Source organism: Lytechinus variegatus, chromosome 4, assembly GCF_018143015.1.
Source record: "Lytechinus variegatus isolate NC3 chromosome 4, Lvar_3.0, whole genome shotgun sequence".
NCBI lineage: Eukaryota > Metazoa > Echinodermata > Echinoidea > Temnopleuroida > Toxopneustidae > Lytechinus > Lytechinus variegatus.
The window spans coordinates 17,198,546-17,219,087 of NC_054743.1; the positions used below are offsets into that span (position 1 = coordinate 17,198,546).

Sequence of the window (20,542 nt, forward strand, 5' to 3'; positions counted from 1 at the left end):
TCTACCACCAGTTTGTCCAATAACCTTTTTAAATGCTTCTTGTGTAAGCTTATCTATTTGATCCAAATTGACAAAGATGACGATAAAGAGTATAACGAATCTATGGAATACTGTTAATAATGCCTAAGAAGAACAGTCCTCATTTCTGAACAGTCTCACTACACGTAGGATGGTCGATGTTCTGAATTATTTGAGGTTCTGCAGCATTCAGCCGATCAAAATTGGCTGAAGAATGAAAATTTGGCATCATGATTTCTCTTGTTGAAGCTATACAGCCTGCTAGCAACTTAGAAGGTGGTCATGTCTGTCATGATGTCAAGCATATCTTCATGACCAGTAGCTGATCTTCATACAATTCGTTTAGTATCTCACTTCTGAGCAGCATCTGATTCTGCTTCAGAACACTCCCTGATGGTATCTACTGATCAAGTAGCGACCTTCAATTTGATATCTTCATGTCAGAGAAACCTTCTATGGCATGTTTCAAGTCTCTGTATGTCTCAGCGGATTGTCCACGAGATGGTCAGCTGGTCACTATCTGTTTGATATCTTTCAGACTGATGTCATCGGTGAGTTTGAGGGCGTGGTCCATAGCTCTCATGTTGACAAGCTGTTTGATGATCAGCTTCACCAAGAATCTGGGGAGAAAAACAACAATGAGATAAAGATATTGACCATTATCCCACAGCAGCCAGGCAAGGAAGCAGACATATCAGCATAAATTACAAACATATCTTTAAAAAAAAAGAAGTTATATATTTCCCACGATTCCGCAATAAATGTTTACCTTTGTTTTCAATAAGAAAAAAAATGAAAAAAAATGTCTCTAGTTTTAATAATAGCATCTGATTTCTGGTTAGCTATTTCTTTATTTTGTTCCTTGATATCAAAATTATATATTGATTTGAGGTGAATGAGTACCTGATAGGAATAATCAATTGAATGTACAGAGTGCTGCTGATGAAGTAGCAATTCAGGCTACAGTAGGGTTAATAATAGTTGCACTTCATATCCTCTAGCAAAAAGAGTTATTAAATATTTTATCATTAATATCTATGGATAAATTATTGTACTATGTTAATAGAAAGGTGACAACCAAATAAAAATCAAACAAAACTCAGGGAACATATAAAACTAACGTAAATTTCGGCATATCCATCACAGAGTGTAACCCTCTTAGTTACCTGCTATTCTTTTTATCAGTATTATCTGCCTTTGCCTGACTTTGTATGTGTCCAGCAGCATACTTGAGATATTTACACAGTGGTTCTAGTTGCCTTAGAGTGCTGTCTCCTTCAAGCTCCTCAAACCATGGCACTGGGAGACTGGATACAATCTGTAAAAAGCAAAGTGACCTATGATATCAAGCTCACATATTTGCAGAAATTAAAAAATACAGTATAGTTTATTCAAATTGAATTTTTTTTTCCCCTGTCCATTTACTTAACAATACAAGTTATATGGAAATTCATGATGTCGTAATGGACAGTTGAAATATTAATGAGCATGCTCATTGCATCGCCTTGCATCGCTCCACTGACTTTGTATGCCATGAACAAAAAGAAGGCTATTATGATGTAAATATATCGTCGCACGCACCACGAACCGTCCTCACTGCGCACTTTGATGCGATAGTTAGTTTTGCAGAGAACGCATTTAAAAAAAGGTTTTTTAAAACCAGCAATAAGTGCACCTACAAGGAGAGCAAATTATTTACCGGTATCTCTGTTCGATAGTTCAGGTTCTAAAGTTTCATCCCGTATCTTTACATTTTCTTGAAGTGAATTATTTACGCCACAGAGGGTATCGTAATAGAGAGGACGGTTCATGGTGAAATCGCGAGGCGTGATAGCGCACTGTATCTGCGCAGAGAGGGCGGTGGTGTGTGCGACGATATATATATCAGTCCCATAGTGAATGTGCAAGTTGAAAAGTCCCTTCAGAGTAGAACAACTCCTCTTTAGCTTTATAAGTATTATATACTTACCCTATCACATTTGGCGATGCTTGTTTCGTCTATATCAGAGTTATTGAGTGAGAGAAGGAGGTATCTATTCAGTAGACCGTCTATAGCAAGTTCTAAAAGCTGCTCCTTGGCGACAAGGCCATGCCATGACAACAGGTTACCTAGCAACTATAAACAAACAGAAACAATGTGCATATTTGTTAATCAATCATTATTATTCACTATACAGACTTTGCGTTGTGGAATGCCAATAACTAAATAACACTGTATAGGGGAAGGCGGGGTAAGTTGTGACAGTTTTTGCTTTTTGCATGTTAGAATTGATATGATTAATAATCTTGTCGAAATAAGTACCTTGCCTTGAAATTTAATTCTTCTGAAATATTTTCCACCTATATATAACTTTCTATCCCCACACTGAAAGTCATCGTGACCTTTGAAAAAAACGACGTCAAATGGCTCAACTTGCCCCATATATGGGGTAAGTTTGAGCCACCTTCTGGGGTAAGTTGAGCCACAAAAACTATGTACAAAATGTATGAGGGGAGAACCAGCATGTCAATTTTTTTGTTTAAAGTCTTTTCACTTGCTAATTATCTATAAATACTAACATTTAAAAGGAAAAGAGCAGTCATGTAAATTTGCTCCTTTCAGCCAGCATTTCAATCGATTTTCATGGTTTGTTTGTTTTTTAAGATACATTACCATAGGAATTACCATGGCTCAACTTGCCCCATGCTGTTTGGCTCAACTTACCCCAGTCCGAACTTAGTGCGATAATTTTGTATCCACACATTTATTATGCATCCATCATATAAAAGACTATGACAAGAATGAAGATCCATACCTGGACTAATAATGTTGTTATCATGTCTTTATTATATTCAAAGATGTGTGTGTTTATAAAGCACTTATCTATTTCACACTCTTTTTTACTTTTTTGGCTGAAATTCATATTTTTCCCTCTAAAAAAATACTTTTTGTTTCAAAGTTGAAAACAATGTGGTGGGGTTAGGGGTTATGCTATGGGTCATCAATACATGACATCACCACAATGTCCGACTCATTCATTATTGGCCTGGGGCTGGTGGCTCAACTTGCCCCTATGCTCAACTTACCCCGCCTTCCCCTACCGTATATATATATATATATATATATATGCCATGTAGCTTCCTCTTTAGCAAGGCATTAATCCACACTTTCCATTCTCCACCCAGGTGTTAGGTGGATACCAGGTATCATGGCAAAATTCATGTGTGCTTAACAATGCAGTTTGGAACTCTTGCTAAAGAAAATGTGCACACACTGTACGTGGATAAGCCAGGATCCCATGACAGGGGTAATAATATATATGTAAAGCGCTACTGAGACTTTTTTCAGGGTCCCGTTTTATAAAGGACTTACAGCTATTGTAACTTTGCCATTATGGCAACTATCATGTTAACCTTGAATTTGATTGGCTGCTGAGCCTTGTTACCATGGTAGTTGCCATTATGGCAAAGTTACAACAGTTGTAAGTCCTTTATGAAATGGCCCCTGAAGTATTAAGGGACATATGAAAGTGGAATATCATGATCATTACTATGCCATAGTCATAATTATTCATTGACATACTGACAGTACAAAGGTCTTCCTCACACAACTACTTACATCAACTATATCAACTTGTATCATAATTGCATTCCCAAAGAACAATCCCGCTGAATTAAATATTTCAACACCTTTCAAAACAATTTCAAATGACTACCTAGATGGGCCGAGTTTCTTACCTTCAAACATGACCAGAACTGTCTCTGCATAAAGGAATTAGCACCGGAAGCTTTGTTTTCTAACATACTGTGATAGGTCGAAGAAAGTCAAAAGAGAGAAATACAATTAACACTGCAAGAGTAAACATTAAGAGATATGCTTTATATTTGCAACTGATTGTAGCCATAGACTTAAACTGTGGTCACATCCGTCGTACTTGCACGTGCCTGCAGTCTATGTGCAAAAACATGGGCAAAAATCTGGAAATTCCTACGTCACATACGTAGTGAGTACAGACTCGGTATGGATTTTGGAGTGCGCAGACAAGAAGCAGAACTTTTAATGCAGGGGGAACTTTCATTGCATGCAGGCTAGGTTCAAGTTATGGATTTGCCCCATGTGCACGCATGCATGCCCTCGGTACTGCCAAAGCATGCACAAGCACCGACTCCGTGAGACTTTTTAGATATTCCTGTACCGAAGGCACACTTGGCAGCACGTGTAAGTATGGTCTCTGTACCATAATGTGCCGAACGCACGGAGATCGTACGTTGTAAGCAGGTACAACTCACTTAACACGCGCGAGACGTACATTGCATGCAATCGCTCACTGCCAGGCGTGACGCACAGGCTGCTCACGCGCTATGTACTTACACCTTGCATAGTCGTACGAGTGATGCGCATTGACGCACTTGCTCCCTGTGTTCGCCACTTCTCCCTACGTTTTCAGAAAAACGTAGCGACCGTAGGCTCCCCCCCCAGCAAAAAAAACGTACTGCGGCTTGTGACCATGGCTTTACATATACACTTAATTGACTAATCAATTGTTTCTTTTCTGTTACAGATCACATGGAACATATGCATCTAAATTATACATATCCATACATGAAATTAATATGATGGTTGCTATGACTAGGGTTGAGTGTCCATGTAAATAGGTTTCCTCTTTTCTGGGACAGTGTACATACATGAATGTATCATCTTTGTGATTGTTAGAATTAGGGTAGAAAATACTCACTCAGCAGGGAAGAGAGGCATGTAGACATCATCGTCTAGGGTTCTTCTTATTCTCATTACGACTGATTTGAGAAGGAGCTGTGAAAAATTGTAAACAGAAGGGAAAAGATTGCACAAACATCATGTAATGTGTCATTGTGGTTAGAGACCATTTTACATCTTTTCAAAATTATCTTATTGACTGGTAACAATCATACCCTGTGATGTACTGAAAACAAAAAATTCCTAGAATCCTTAAGTCTGAATTTTTGTGATTTCCCAAATACAAATTGATGAAGAGTTGCTGTGATTAAGTGGATGAGTCTCCGGACCATGAACCTTGAGGTCCGGGTTCGAATCCCTCCACAGCACTTGCGTCCACTGGCAAGGCATTTATCTACATTTGCCACTCTCCATCCAGGTGTAGTAAATGAGTACCTGGTAGGAAGAAAAATTCCTTGAATGCTTAAGTGCCTAGGCAGCCCAGCTAAATAAAAGCTGGGGTAAAAATATCATTGTCATGTTAAGCTGGGCCCGCTGGGAGAACATTTTTCGGTACTGGGGCCCGTTGCAGAAAGAGTTGCAATCAATCGCAACTCTAAAAATCATGCGCAACTTGATTTTCAACCAATCAAAATCGCGCATTTGGGACTTGCGATTGATTTTTTGACTTCCGTTTAAATGCAACTCTTTCTGCAACGGCTCCCAGAAGTAGCTACCCTTGGTAAAACTATCTTATTATTATTGTTAGATAAAGAGTTTGCTGTGAAGTCTTCAACCCACCTGTGTGTTCTTGTTATCTGCGGAGACCGTAGGGTAATCCTGAGCTAGCTGATGTATGATGTCTATTAAACGATGGGTTTGTAACGTTGACGTAGGATCCCAGACATTTTCTAAAAGATCTGTGTCAGAATAAATAAAAATAAACAATAGTGAAATCCCTTTAAGTGCCACTCAAAGTGATATTATTCCTTATTTATATACACTGGTTAGAAAAATCTCACAATTATTTTAGACCTTTCTAAAGATTATTTCATGTCATATGTGACAATTATAATAACTCTGATAACTTCAATTTATCCTCTCAAGAAATTAAAAGTTCCCAATTACAAAGATTTTTTTTAAATTATCACTTTCAAATAAGCATTATTTCAGGTGCACTGCACATATCCTGGTATGATTTATGAGTGAAATATCACTACAAAATTGAATAAATGATTTTTTTTCTTTAAAACATACCAAGTTCATTAGGTAGAATAACATTGTTACAACAGAGATCGCAGTTCCTAATGAATTAACTGTAAATTTCATCACATTCTCCCTTAGAAAATCCTTGGTAGCCTACCTGAGAGTTTTGGTAATACAACCTTCTCGATGATACGAGGGATGAGCTTGATATCATCGTCCTCTCTGTCGTAGTCGTCTTCATTCCTGAAGCCATAGAACATTAATGTGTCATACCATGGGTAAGACTCTATGTCCTTACAGTTGGCCTGCAAAGACAAATCATGAATGAAATTTAGGCCACATTGATAAATACATGTGCATATGGGCAATTCCATAAGGTATTAATGTTTGATCCCGTATAAGTGGAATCTGTTTTCTAGTTGATATGAAAGGATGTAATGCACTCAAATTATCATGGATTGACAAATTCATCAAGTAAGAATGGATATAATAGAGAATAGATGTGCAATGCGGTTGATAATTTCATTGAATTCCCCATTTACCACATGAGCTCATTTAAACGATCATGCCTTCCCATCTCTTCACCCTGCTTCAGGCCATATGAAGGATGCAACCAATTATTATATTGTGAAAGACTACCATCTCAACTTCCATTTCTATCTTTCATTTTTACTTCATTCTAAATATTACAACAGTCTGCATCAAAATTAACCACATGATGGACTGGAATGTCCTCCTGATTCATTAGTTATCACAGGAGAGGACAGATGGACAGACATATAGACTGACAGACAAAAACATAGAGGGTGGTATTTCTTTTAAAGAGTGCCACTTGTTCACTTAACAAATCCAAACTATCATAATCCTCTTGTGAAAAGTGTGTCAAAGAAATTGATATTCCTTTATGAAATGGAGAAGAAAAGATAATAGCAGCATACAATAAAATTCAATGAATTCTTTGGTACACTATCTTTTTCATGAATGTTAAGCAACTAACGAAGATGAAACATAGCATTCCATAATATTGTGGGCTTAAATTCTTGATTAGTCTGGATTTAAATCCAAGTTTAGTTAACGCAGTACCACACAATGCCTCCGCCAAGAAACCTCAATGAGTGAAGGGATAAAACAATTTTTTTTTATTTCAACCATACCTCAAGAGGGTTCCAGCACAGAAGTTCAAGACGGATGAAGGGCTCACATAGCTTGGGTAAACACAGACCAATGTAGGCATCAGAGTAGGAATCACCCTGGGAAAACTTCCAGCGTTGAAATCGCTTGATGATCGCTGGTAACGAACAGAATTCATCCTCCACATCCTCAAAGACTCTGCTCTGCTCCGTTACGATGCGTTCTGGGATGAGAGGTATTGAAAAATTAATATCTGTGAATAAATCTACAACTATGGTAACTACCATGCTAACAGAGCTCAGCAGCCAATTGCAATCACGGTTTCTGTGGTAGTCACAAAAATAGCAAAGTTATCATAGTTGTAATTCTTTGGTATAGGCCCTTGCATTTGAGGGAATTTCTACTTCTATACTACAGAAGTAATTGGGACATCTATCTCTTCTATCTAGTATCTCCCTGTGGTCTATTATAGGTAGTATCTAAGAAGCAAAGTGAGAGATGTGGGAAGAATTAAACTGTTCATATGGATTTGCTTCATTTACCTCTAAACAATCTACCTTTCCCATTTCCAAATGCATATTTTACATCATAGTAATATTGTTTGAAAATGTTTGATCACAAATCTAACTTCAAATGAATATAGTGTTGAATTAGAGTTTTATTATTGATAAAAGCTCATATTTTGATTTACAATCATGGAATTCTATCAACTAATAAATGATGTAGGGAGCATTTTATGAAGCCTGTCAGTCATTTTCATCATCTAATTTGCTCAGAGCCAAACAGATACAAGGATTTCTGATAGCTTATGTCAGTTTTCATCAAAAATCACTGAAAAAATGCTCTCCAGGTATTGGAATCAGAGAAGTCTCTCATATTCAAATGAACTTGTAAATGCTTTATGAATTTACCCTTTTCTGTCTTGAATTTAGCCAGCATGCTGTCAGTGACTTCATCATCACTAGAGGTACCATCGTTGTGTTCTTTGAATTGGTTCTCCATCTTCCTAGCTCTTCTTCTTCTTGCTCTAAAAATACATATAAAGATGGATAATCTGTTAAGTATGATCAATAATGATGTTTAAAGCCTTAAATATAAACAAGACACCCAGGGCCATTTTGTGCAAAAACTTATTCATTTTCATTATTATTTATTTTGTTATTTCGTTATTTCATTGTATTGTTCTTACATTCATCTGATTTCAGCTCACAACCCTTTTCCCTTGAAGTTCATAAACCTCTAAACTACAACAAGCTCTGATATTACATTCAACCGAATCCCTTTATGGCTCTATCCAGTCAAAGGATCATCCTATGGTGTAACATCTTCTATCCGTGCTTTCCTATAGACCTAGTGTATCATTCATTCAAGGTTCAAGTGAGGAATGGAATACTTGGGCCCGTAACACAAAGCTTAGCGATGAATAGCAACTATGAGAGAGCACTTCTGATTGGTTCCTGGTCAATATTTTGAACTAAATGCGCAAGTATCATGCATCTTGACTGGTCAGTAAATCTGGCAATTGATTGCTAATCTTTGTGTTATGGAGCCCTGGTCAAATCTTAATCGCCTACAGACTGAAAAAAAAAACAGGCTATGCAAATTCCTCTTGCAAAAATTGTGACTGCAGAGAGAATCAGACAATGCAATGCATTTTGCTCTGTCCCCTCCAACTGGAATCATGCAGTAGCGATGATCAAGACTTTCAGCACTAGATCTTGTACTATTTAGTGGACAAAAGTTGTGTAGTGACCTAAGAAGACTCTGATATTCTTACCTCCTTGCTTCCCTCTCGGCGCTCCTTCTCTGCCTCGCCTCCTCGTCTTCCCTTGCAGCTTTTTTCTCACTGCGATTCATGTTAGCCCCTGCCGCTGCCTTGTGGGACATCCCGGTGAACTCTGCTGACTGGTCCTTGATGTCCAGCTGACGTCTCTGAAGCAGCTGATTGGCTCGGTTCTTGAATAGATTCAACATGGCCGTCTCAAGACCGTTGATGAGAGGAACCTGGTGGATTTGAGAGAAAGAGAATATAGTAAAAGAATGGACAAGGAGAGGACAGTGCATTGCCTCTAATGGGGTGTTGCAAGAAAACATTTGCAAACAATTGCAAATATTCTGTTGCGATTTTACAATTGATAGATCAATTGTAGCTGTAGTAAATCAGATTACACTTCTTAATGGAAGATGCAGACCAGCAATCAAACGCAAATTTACAATTAATTACAAGAGGTATGATTGATTAAGGCACCAAAAATAGACTTGTAATTGATCGTAAGTTTCTTGCAATGCCCCCTTAGTCTACACTCACTTTGTCTCCTTTCAATTTGGTCTCATTCCATATGGTCTAATCCTAGTTCATCTACAACCAGTTCCTCTTCTCACCATTTGGTCTAACTGTCATTTAGACCATTTATTATTTTTTTTTAATTGCCTTTCGTGCTATGCCCATTTCATCTTATATCAACCTGCGAACTAATATTAACTAGACCATCTTGGCATCAAATTGAATGACAGCGAGACCAAATAAGTATTAGACCAAGCGATCGTTGGACCAAATGGTTATTAGAACAAATTGATCGTAGATCACATTGGTTAAGCCATGATGGTTATAGATTATCTGAGAATTAGACCATCTGCTATTAGACCTAGTGGATATAAACCAAGGGACTGCATGAAATCAGCCATGTGTTTCTCACACAAATACTTTCAATGATACTACATTGATAATCTCTACATATCATATCAAAATTTCAAAGTAAACAAAACTTTAAAAAATATAAAAAAGACAAAACAAGTCAGTGCAAAAAGAAATTAAAAAAAATAAGTCTCAAAAACCTTTTTATTTCCCTTAATTTTAGAAATATTAAGAAGAAACAAATAGCCTTGCACACTGACCAATAAAGGCTAAATATCACTAACAAGACAGATCAAATAGTACGCATATGGGTAAAAAGATTCTACAAGACAGAACATAAGACCAAAAGGATGATTAATGCAGTAGAAAGGTCAGAAATTAGTAATTTGTGAAATGTCTAAATAAAATCAACAGAGATATTTCAGTTGAGACACAGCCAATATTAACTAAAACAAAAGCAACAAGCAATATGAATTAACAAAATATGGGTAGATGTATTATGAATTTTGTTTTTTAAAGGTAACAAATAAAAGGATAGATTTAATACAGAGTAGACATTTGCTGATTAATGCTGGTTAAAAGAACAATAGATTAGGAGTCTACACATACACAAACTAAAACACTATTTCATTTGTTAAAATACAATAAGCAAATCAATTAATGACATGTACATGGCACATACAACAATGACAGACACAATGACACACATACATACACACAAAAAAATACAAACATTAACTGACAAAAAGAATAAAATGTAAACATATATTAGTAAAATCAATTAAAAATAATCTCAAGTAACAAAAGGGGAGGTTAAGGCACCCTTGTTACATAAGACGCACCTTTTCATCCAGACATTCTACAAGGTCTCTGACATACCCCCTCATCTCTTGGAAGAAGTTGTACTGTCCGGATACATCCCCCTGGGTGTCCCTCAGGTTGGTGGAGCTCAGGGCAGCGTCCTGCAGCCTCTCAGAGACACTGTCCTGCTCACGTAAATGGGCGTTGTGGATCTCCTGGATGGATTCAAGTCTATAGAACAACAGTGAAACATAGATATTGAGTTGGTAAAGGATTTGAATTATTGTCTACTTTTTATGTAGTAGGCATGACATTGACAGAGGAACTAAATGTAAGCGATTTCAAGATACTATTACCCAAATCATCTGATTCCGTCAGAATCGGAGTCATCAGATTGTCATTCATAAGTATTCAGTGCTATTATAAAAGCAGGAAATTTTTATCATTGTTATCATTGCCCATACATAATGTAGACACATTCTCATGGGCGTTTCAACCAAAGATTTTGTACGATATGCTTTTCTCATTATGAAACAGGCTTCAGCATTTGTGGTCATCACCATTGGTTTATTTATCAAAACCATGACAGGAACTCAAACGATCCTTGATTCTTTTCATGTCTTCCTCTGTCTAAACGAGCTTAATACCTTGGTCACATTTGTTTTACGGCGGCCGTACGGCGAGTCGAAAACAGCCGTTTTAACACTTTTTTTTGTACCAGCTACATAGGTGGTTTGAATAAAAATGAATAAAACAACTGTTTTCGGCTCACCGTACGGCCGCCGTAGAACAAATGTTACCAAGGTATAAGTCACAGCCATTTTTACCACTGCCCAATTATCTTCCTTCTGTATTCACAGAACAATAATTACCCCCCCCCCATCACAAACTTACCTCTGCTTCAGCCGTTTCAACACCCCCTCTACATTAATCTCTGGTAGCTTGGTAGGCAAAGATAATGCATCAGGGACCCCTGCCTTGGGCTGTTCTTGAGGCGACTCCATCCCGGTGGAGTAGGCCGATCCAAGCATCAGGCTCTGGTCCACTGCAGGGTACGCTGTGCTCTCTGCAGGATAGTAGGCATACTGCTGCTGGGGATAGTAGCTGGTTGGGTCGGGGGTCGATGTGTCTGCGCTGGGACCACTTGGCTGGGCCTGAAAGTAGAAGAAAACATACAGTGTCAATAACTTGCAAACTTGAACTTGATTCTTAGATATGTTAACTCTTCTGCCGAAACAAAGAATCTCATTTTGGACAATGAAATGCAAATAATTTCTATAGAATTTGTAAAAAAAATCTCACTTTTTGTTTTCACCCTACTTACCTCTCTTACCTCTTTAAAGGATGCATACTTATAAATATATATTATGGTTTAAGTCAGAACAAAATTCTTAATTTCATACTGATGGAATAATTTGTTTACAAGGAGACATAGAGATGTGAAAACCAAAACCAGCATCTCATTTACAAAACTGCTCTCATACTTCATTTCAATATTCAAAACTTTCTGATCATCTCTCCTTGGAAATTCTATGAATAAATATTTTGTTCCATTCAGGAGTTCCTTTATATTTGATATAAATATAATTATGTGTTTACATATCTGAAAATCAGAGCCCTGATGTGAGTGAAACATTTGCTTGCTACATCTGTTTAAGGAAGTCCATTTTCCCCAACTATCCATCCCTCTAAGGATAATTCTTTCACCAATTATTTGGACATTCTACAAGCCACAATGAAGGCACAGTTAAACCTGTATATGATTCCTAGACAAGGAGACAAGAAAAGAGATGGCCATTACATGTTTCAGTAAGGGAAAATATTAAAAAGAAACCGAATTCGTGATATTTATAAACAAGTGGTCCTTCTACAAAGGTTGTCCCTAAAGCAGGTTTGACTTTATTTCAAAAATGCCTTAAGCACCGTTTGGATAAAAACATAAGAACTTCGCCAAGAATCAAGTGTTGGGTCACTGAATGGTTGTTGCCATGGTGACACCTACCATTAGTTGGGCATACATTTGGTACTGTGGTATCATCACCTGAGGTACGCTGGTACCCTTTTTGATCTGCTCCTGTTCCCATCTCTCCAGCTCCTCGTTGTGACCTTCGTGCTCCTCGCTCTTCACCTCTGGGCTCAGTCCTCCTGTAACCATAAAAACCAACATATAAATATAGTCAAAAAATTTTATAAATAAAAAATGCAAATGTTATTATAACCTTGAAGGTGTTTCAAAAAGATTTAAATGTGAATATAAATCTCTTAAATTCTCAGTTGCCTGTTGTATATAATGCAAGACCACATCGTTCAGATCAACCTCGGTGGACTCGTACTACCACGTACTCATCAATGATATTATCAGTTAGTATCATATACACATTGGTGTTCAGGCATATCTATATAAAGTCACACTTAACTCTTCATGAAATGTTGCTCAGGTATGAAATAAACTTCAACTTGAAACTTCATTTGACTTCTGTTATCTTTGCATATTCTACATCTTTGCCTTACGTGGGAATATGCAGTGAATGACATTGTAGATTCCCAATTGTTTTACCCATGGGGGAATTAGAAGACTGGAAGGGGTCAGATGCTAATGCTAAACATAGTTCAGACGCTACTATGGCACCAAAATCTCAGAAAGGGGTAATCCAGACATCGCTTAGAAGCACTATCATCAAGATGTGATGTGGCTTCCGTGCAATGTGCAATTTACCATGGAGAATGACACCTTTCGAGGTATGATTTGAAGAACTGTGTGGAATTGAGGTTTTTTTATCCCTGGAGGGAGATGTCATGTACATGTTGGTGTTCAGGCATAACTCTATAATAAAGTCACACTTAACTCCTTGTGAAAGAAAATTAGATTGAAATTAAGTTCCCCCAACCTGCATTCAGCGCTTCCTGTACTCTTTGACGGCTGGTCTGCTGTTTGACAGTGAACCCCATCCTCCCTTCATCACTATCACTACCACTCTGGTCATTATCATCATCCCGGACCAGACGGGATGTCTCCGACTGGAAGCGTTGGGTGTCATCCACAGGAATGAAGTCCCCTCTCTCACGAGCCATCTGTCGCCGTTTCCGGGCTGCGTGGATCAAGTTGGCATTTGGTATGACACCTGTTGGGAGGCAATGAATTGAAGAATTGGTGAACTTCATATAACCTATGTTAGAGCCTTCTTTGGAAGTTTAATTAAAGTAAAGGCATTTCTGGGTGACAGCCACTATGGACAATTACTGGACATGTGGTAAATTTCTGTCAGCATAAACTAGATACTGGGTTCAAATCCCAATAGCTCCAACATATTTCTTACTAATTTTGCAGATTGAACACAGGCAATCTTATTTTATTGGAAGCAAAAGTGTGTCTTTTTATTGAGTGTTTTATGTTAGTCTGATATCAATGAATATGTCATTTTTCAGATATAATTTCAACTAAGAAAAGGCAAATAACAAATCATGTATGAAGTGGGATCTGTTGCAGAAAAAGTTGCGATCAAACACAACTTGAAAAATCAAATGCAACTTGAATATCAACCTATGAAATGTGCGTATTAATGACTTGCGCTTGATTTTAGAGTTGCATTTGATGCGACTCTTTCTGCAACTCGCCCCAGATTTGCAAATATGCTTCCACTTAGGCAATTATTCAACCTTTCTCAGGTTGACTTATATATAAAATGTAGAGGGCAGATGCAAGTAGCATACTAATTTCCGAGCTGGCAACTCTACTGTTCATTTTTCAGGGAGAATTTACTGAGAAAGTAGGGAGATCTTTCTTGATTACACAATCCAATGAAAGAAATCAAGGGAGATGTTGAAAATCTTGTAGTTTTACAATCTAAAATCAGTCAATTTTCAGGGAGTCTCCCGGACAATTTAAGAGACTTGGCAGTCCTGTAATTTCACAAGGCGGTGCTTTTTAGAGAACTAACCTGGCATAAAACCAGTAAACTGAGTCTTCTTTCCCATCTCCTCCAGGTCTTCTTGAGCTAAAGCTGCTGCTTCTGCATCCATCCCATTCAATACTACCTCCTTCTTCTCATCCTTCACCTCAGTCTTGATGGGTCTAGGGATGTCATCCTTCTCTTGTTTGATGCTTACACTGCTCACCACTCCTCCTCCATTTTTCTGAGCTCCTATATCTGCAAAAAATTTATGGAAAATTTTTTCGCAAATAATAATCAAAGAAGGCATTCATTATCAATTCTCGAAATGAAAGTCTGACTCTAAATCGCTTTTTATATTTTGGCATGCAAAAATCTGAACTTTAACTAGTTACAGCAGAAACCAGTAAATTCATTTTCTATATTAGATGCAAGCATGACAAAATTATCTGAGTGATTTCACTTATTCACCCCAAAATTTCCAGCTCATTCAATTTCGAATTGCTCATCAATTTGGTGCCATCGGATATCCCAGAATAAAAGTAAACATTAATAAAGTTCTATGAAAAATAGAAAACTGTGAGATTAAACATTCTGATGAAGCAAAGCCAAAATACCAACATTGAAACCCAACAAACTTGAGATGTAAATGGGGGTAAAACAATCTGAACATCCATTAACATAAACGCCTAACATTCAGACAGAATGCATATTATTAATGACCAATTTGCAAAGTAAATTTTAGCGTTCTGTCAAATGAGCATTTGGGATGCTTATTTTTAGTTCAACATAGTGAGACCTTTGTCTTACCAGGACTTCCTGTAGCCCTCTCTCCTTCGTCTCTCAATTGTTTCTGCCTTTCTCTTACTTTCCTGGCTTGTTTCCGACTGTGGCTGGATTTCTTGATTTTGAAAACTTCACCACCTGAAAGAAGTATAAATAATTGTGTTACTTGGATTTAACTTCACACAAGCCATTCCGGCATGCACAGGTATTCCAAGCTACATAGGGAAGTTATGAATTGATCCAGAGGGTCAAACCCTGGTCAAGTGTTTGGATGGCGACGTTAATCTTTGATTCCAGTCATAAAAAATGTGTGATTGATACACGTCTGTAAAAAATCGATGACAGACAAAAACTAACTAGTTAGTATATTATTATCATTACAACAAAGTCACATTTCCCATGCCATCAGATGTGATCAAAGACTAAAATGTTTTTTAAAAAATTGAGTTTTCTCAAAATTTATTGAAATCCAACTTAATCAATGGAAGGATTTCTTCATTTTCTTGTCCAGGATCGTCAGTGTCGTCTCTCGGTCATCGTCATGGACATTAGGCCTCTACAAAAAAATTTCATCACTTGCCAGATAGGAAAAAACTGCTTGACCAATTTTCTTTGCAGAATATTTTGCTCTTAAATATTTTTTTATGATGGTACTACACTTAAATTTAAAGGTCAAGAAAACAAATGTGAATCATAGTAAAGAACAAGTCTATCATCAGCAAAATCATGACATGAGTTCTTATTGCCATCATAGACATGGATCTGTTAATTTTTACTTAGTTCTTCGCCAACGTTACCCGACACACGCGTCTGTAACGTTGGCGAAGAACAATAGGAAACAAGAATGGCGGCGTCAACATCGGGCAAGTTTCTCCCGTCTTGTCATGATATTTTTCTCATTATTTTGATGAATTCTTCTTTAAAAATAAAATCGATGGTGCAGAAATGTTGTATCCCATGTACATGATTTAGGGCTAGATCTTTTAGAAGGAAAGTAGAAATCTCGGGGGCGAAAGTTTCAGGTTTTGGCGGCCTACACGCACATGAATGGATAGGAATAACTGGCTTCATTGACTGAGAGTAAGCTTGCTTATGTTAGTAAATGATTTTTACTCTCTAGAACTAGTATGGCAGTGAGTCCAAACTTCGCGGACGGTCATTATCTCAAAAACTAGCCAATATCCTTAAAATCTGACATCATCAACGTGAAAAGCGACCTAAAATTACCCTTCAGTGAAAGTTTCTTTAGGATGAGTTCAGTATTCATGAAAATATTGGCAAAAGATCGGCAAATTTGTCACCGCTAGCGCTCGTTTTGTAGAAATCAACAAGCATCACGATATCACCATTTTGCAAGCAGAAATCATCAAAAATGTGATTTAAATGTGGTACTAACCGATTCCATAGCATTTTGCCATCAATCTGATAAAAATATTTCACTTTTTGAGCTTGATTTTTTGTTTAAATCTCCACAAAGCTTTGGTGCGCGAAGTTAGGTCACACTTTTTCTGAACGGTTTTCCAGCACAGCCCGCATTCGCCGATCGGAATAGAATTTTGAGATCGCGATACCGGCGAAACCCCTTGACCTACTTTACATTTTCATCCATGATTTTATAGTTTACGATCTTGCCGTCAATGTGGTAACTATTTCTTGAATTGGTTTTGTATAAATTATGAATATTGAATCATCAGATGTGATAAAAATGATCAAAAACTTGAATGTGAATAAATCAGCTAGCCCAGATGGGATCCATCCTAAAGTGCTGAAGGAGTTGGGTGAAGTTATTGCAGAACCACTATCTATCATATTCAACAAGTCAATGCATGAAGGTAAAATTCCAGCTGATTGGAAAAAGGGAGATGTAATTCCTCTTCCCAAGAAAGGAAATAGAACACAGATTTCTAACTATAGACCGGTGAGTCTTACATCGATAGCAGGAATACTAATGGAAAAGATTGTGAGGAATGCTGTAGTGGATCATTTGCAAAATAATCAATTGTTGTATTATAACCAACATGGATTCATCCCAGGATGGTCATGTTCCACACAGCTTTTGTATGTGCTTGAAGAATGGACACAAATGCTTGATGAAGGGAAGCCAATCGATGTTTTGTACTTAGATTTTCGCAAAGCATTTGACAGTGTTCCCCACGAAAGACTGCTACGTAAATTAGAGGGACACGGAATTACGGGCCAACTTCTTATCTGGATGCGAGAATTTCTGACAGGAAGAGTTCAGCGTGTACGAGTAAATAGGGAACTATCTCCATGGTCTCCAGTATCAAGCGGAATACCGCAAGGGAGCGTTCTCGGACCTAGTCTTTATCAATGACCTATCATCTGCTGTCAACAAGAGTAATGTTGCTTTATTTGCTGACGACACCAAACTTTACAATATAGTAAGTGACTTATCAGAGATCAAAGATCTGCAAGAGGACATGGATAGACTACAATTATGGTCAGAGAAATGGCAGTTACCGTTCAATAGTAGTAAATGTAAAGTTCTACACATCGGAAGGAATAATCCAGAAGCAAAATTTTATATGCTGGAACAAGAAGTGAAGTCAGTAGCTGCTGAAAAGGATCTTGGAGTAACAGTCGACAATCAATTGAAATTTCATCAGCATGTGTCTCTTGCTGTTAATAAGGCATATCAACTGCTCGGAATTATAAAGAGAACTTTCACTCAACTAAACAAATCTACCTTGCCAATTCTCTTCAAGACGTTAATTAGGCCACATCTGGAATATGGGAGCGTCATCTGGAATGGTAGATTTACAGAACATGCCAAGAAGGTTGAGAGAGTACAGAGGCGAGCAACAAAACTAGTGAAGGATTTGAGAAACTTACCATATGAAAGGAGACTCAGGGAACTTAACATGTACTCACTCTATTATAGAAGGAGGAGAGGAGATATGATAATGGTCCACCAGATTATGCATGGATTGGTCAACATATCTCCAAACCATTTCTTCTCCAAGTCTGGCAGTAACTCTACAAGAGGTCACTCCATGAAATTATTGAAATCCCATAGCAAACTGGATGTGAGAAATAAGTCTTTCAGTAGAAGAGTAATCAATGACTGGAATAGTCTTCCTGAAAACCTAATACAAATGCCATCAACAGACAAATTTAAAAGAAATATTGATATATTTTGGCGAAATAAGCGTTTTGAGCTTCCACGACTCCTCACACAAGCTCATGAAGTAGTAGTTTTCAGTGACCAATCCTACAAGAAGCGACCAGGAGTTACAGGCTTGCCACTTCCATTCACGAGTGGATACCATGCACGACCATGGGGTCTCGAAAAGCACCCTAAGCACGTAATTTCCATATTCTGAAAATGCACCTCTTAACAAGTATTGGCATGTAAAACCCTACCCTTAACAAGTATTGGAAACAAAACTATACTCTTGGCAAATATTCCCTGAAATGAACCCCTAAACAAGTACAGGAATGCTTTATTGTTACTTACTGGTCCTTCGGTCGTCGGCTTTACCTTATTTGGTTTAGTACGACCCCACCTTCTACACCTCGTGCAAATCGGACTCTAAACACGAAGTGTTGGGGCAAAAAGGACATCCTTTTTCATAAAACATTTTAATTTTGTTTTATCATCCCCTCAAATTCAACCCTAAACATGGAAGTTTCCCAGCGAAATAGATCCTACCCTTTTTTCATTATTTTTGTGTTTTTGACACCCTTATCACGTTACGTGCGTAACGTGCCCTATCGTGAAAAAGACATCCTTTTTACATGTTTTTTTGGTCGCGCATGGTATCCACTCATCAATATAAGTGGCCCCCCCGGGAAGTGTGCTCGATCTCGACATCGATCATGTCACGTGCGATCGAACGAACATTTAAATTTGAACGATTCGAGTCGACTCTGAAATGTCTGGCTTAAATTTTTAGCACCCCATATTACCTTCACCATCGTCTTCATCATAAGCAAATGTCAGCAAACTGGATCCTTGCTTTTTCTTCTCGGACTTTTCCTTCTTTTTGTTGGACTTTTCTTTTTCAAGTTGTTTGATTTGTGTGTGGTAATCTGTCTCCAAAAACGGAATTTGATCTCCTTTTGTGCTCACTGGTTCAGCTCTTTCCTCATCACTGTCACTTGTCCTACCCCTCTGCCGAATATTACGTTTCTTCTTCATCATCTTGATATTTTACTAGCCGAAAATGTGGGATTTAAGTCCTCAGAAACGCAACATGCCCGAAAATGAAATCAGGCAGTCGAATTTTGTGTACAAAAATGAATGACGAAATTTGCACGTTAGTTTTGTACATGAATTTGCTGATAACAAATATATTCCTGTATAGTCAATTCTGCAGTAGTATTATACAAGCACAATTCATTGCGGTAGCAGCGAATAGCTAGATGAACCAACCTCGCCTCCACATTCCGCGCTAGGCGACGATTTTCATTATGTACTTCAATGTGAATATCTAAAAAAAGAGACAACTGTTGATAAAGAAATGCCGCTATTGAAATATATCAAACTATGCAAATCCAAATTATTTTTCTATGCAAAGGGCAAATAATTTATTATCTTAATCAAATCTATATCACTTTATATGGCAAACTCAGTTTGAATTCATCATTCCATATTATTTTATATACAAGGCTTATATTGTATTTGTTATTGAATTATAAAGTGTTCTAGATTTGAAATATGGTATCTGCTGTTTGAATTTTGTTTAGTATTATTTATGATTTTCAAGTCAATTTTTTTCTTGAAAGTCTGAATAAATTGAAGCTTGAAACGTGAGTGGAAAAACTTGCACGTTTTGACAGTGGATAATTATTTTTTATATTTTCCATGCAGGGTTGTCACGCTTTCAAGCTTTGCTTTTGTGACGACCCGTATAACTATCTTATTCATTGTGTAACAGAAAATACCGTTTACATTGTTTATATACAGGGCCGTTACCAGCTTTTTTCTAGGGGGGTGCTTTTTATGAAAAAAAACCACAAAAACACAAAAAACAACGTATTAACTCAATTTCATGCAGTTATATAGCCCGCCGGCCAGAATGGATATAGAAAGTACATACTGGTCAACATGCCTATTGTTCCTCAATGCAGTTTCGGTGTATCCCTACCCCCCCCCCCCTCCGGTTTTTTTTTTTTTTTTTTTTTTAATTTTTTTTTGGGGGGTTCTGAAGGGGGGTGCGTTCGCACCCTCCGCACCCCCCCTGGCGACGGCCCTGATATATGATACATTTGATGATCTAATTTGTTCATTATCTTGATGTCAAATTCTAGATAATTATGTAGGCCTAGGCTCTTCCCTTATCGAGATCTTGTTATAAAAAATGCTACAAAATCAATAGATGAAATGAAAACAAGGTTCTGTACATGACATACATTTCAATGATTTGATATCACTTT

The 20,542-nt window shown here is 37.5% G+C and overlaps 1 protein-coding gene across 2 annotated transcripts; it reads right to left on the minus strand.

Annotated features, from left to right (window-relative positions):
* Positions 1–327: 327 nt before the first annotated feature.
* Positions 328–19,408, minus strand: LOC121413514 (PAX3- and PAX7-binding protein 1-like). 2 transcript variants are annotated; one of them, XM_041606345.1, is made up of 17 exons: positions 19,073–19,408; positions 15,167–15,280; positions 14,405–14,614; positions 13,355–13,588; positions 12,469–12,611; positions 11,361–11,620; positions 10,508–10,697; positions 8,808–9,034; positions 7,942–8,057; positions 7,054–7,253; positions 6,057–6,204; positions 5,495–5,613; positions 4,734–4,810; positions 3,736–3,802; positions 1,988–2,134; positions 1,185–1,336; positions 328–638 (listed from the first exon to the last, which is right to left on the minus strand). In XM_041606345.1, exons 1-17 carry the CDS (start codon positions 19,305–19,307, stop codon positions 524–526), a joined length of 2,754 nt encoding a protein of 917 aa, XP_041462279.1. In that variant the 5' UTR covers positions 19,308–19,408; the 3' UTR covers positions 328–523. The 2 variants fall into 2 exon arrangements, with proteins under 2 accessions (XP_041462279.1, XP_041462280.1); XM_041606346.1 differs by having other exon boundaries at positions 12,508–12,611; positions 19,073–19,407.
* Positions 19,409–20,542: the final 1,134 nt, after the last annotated feature.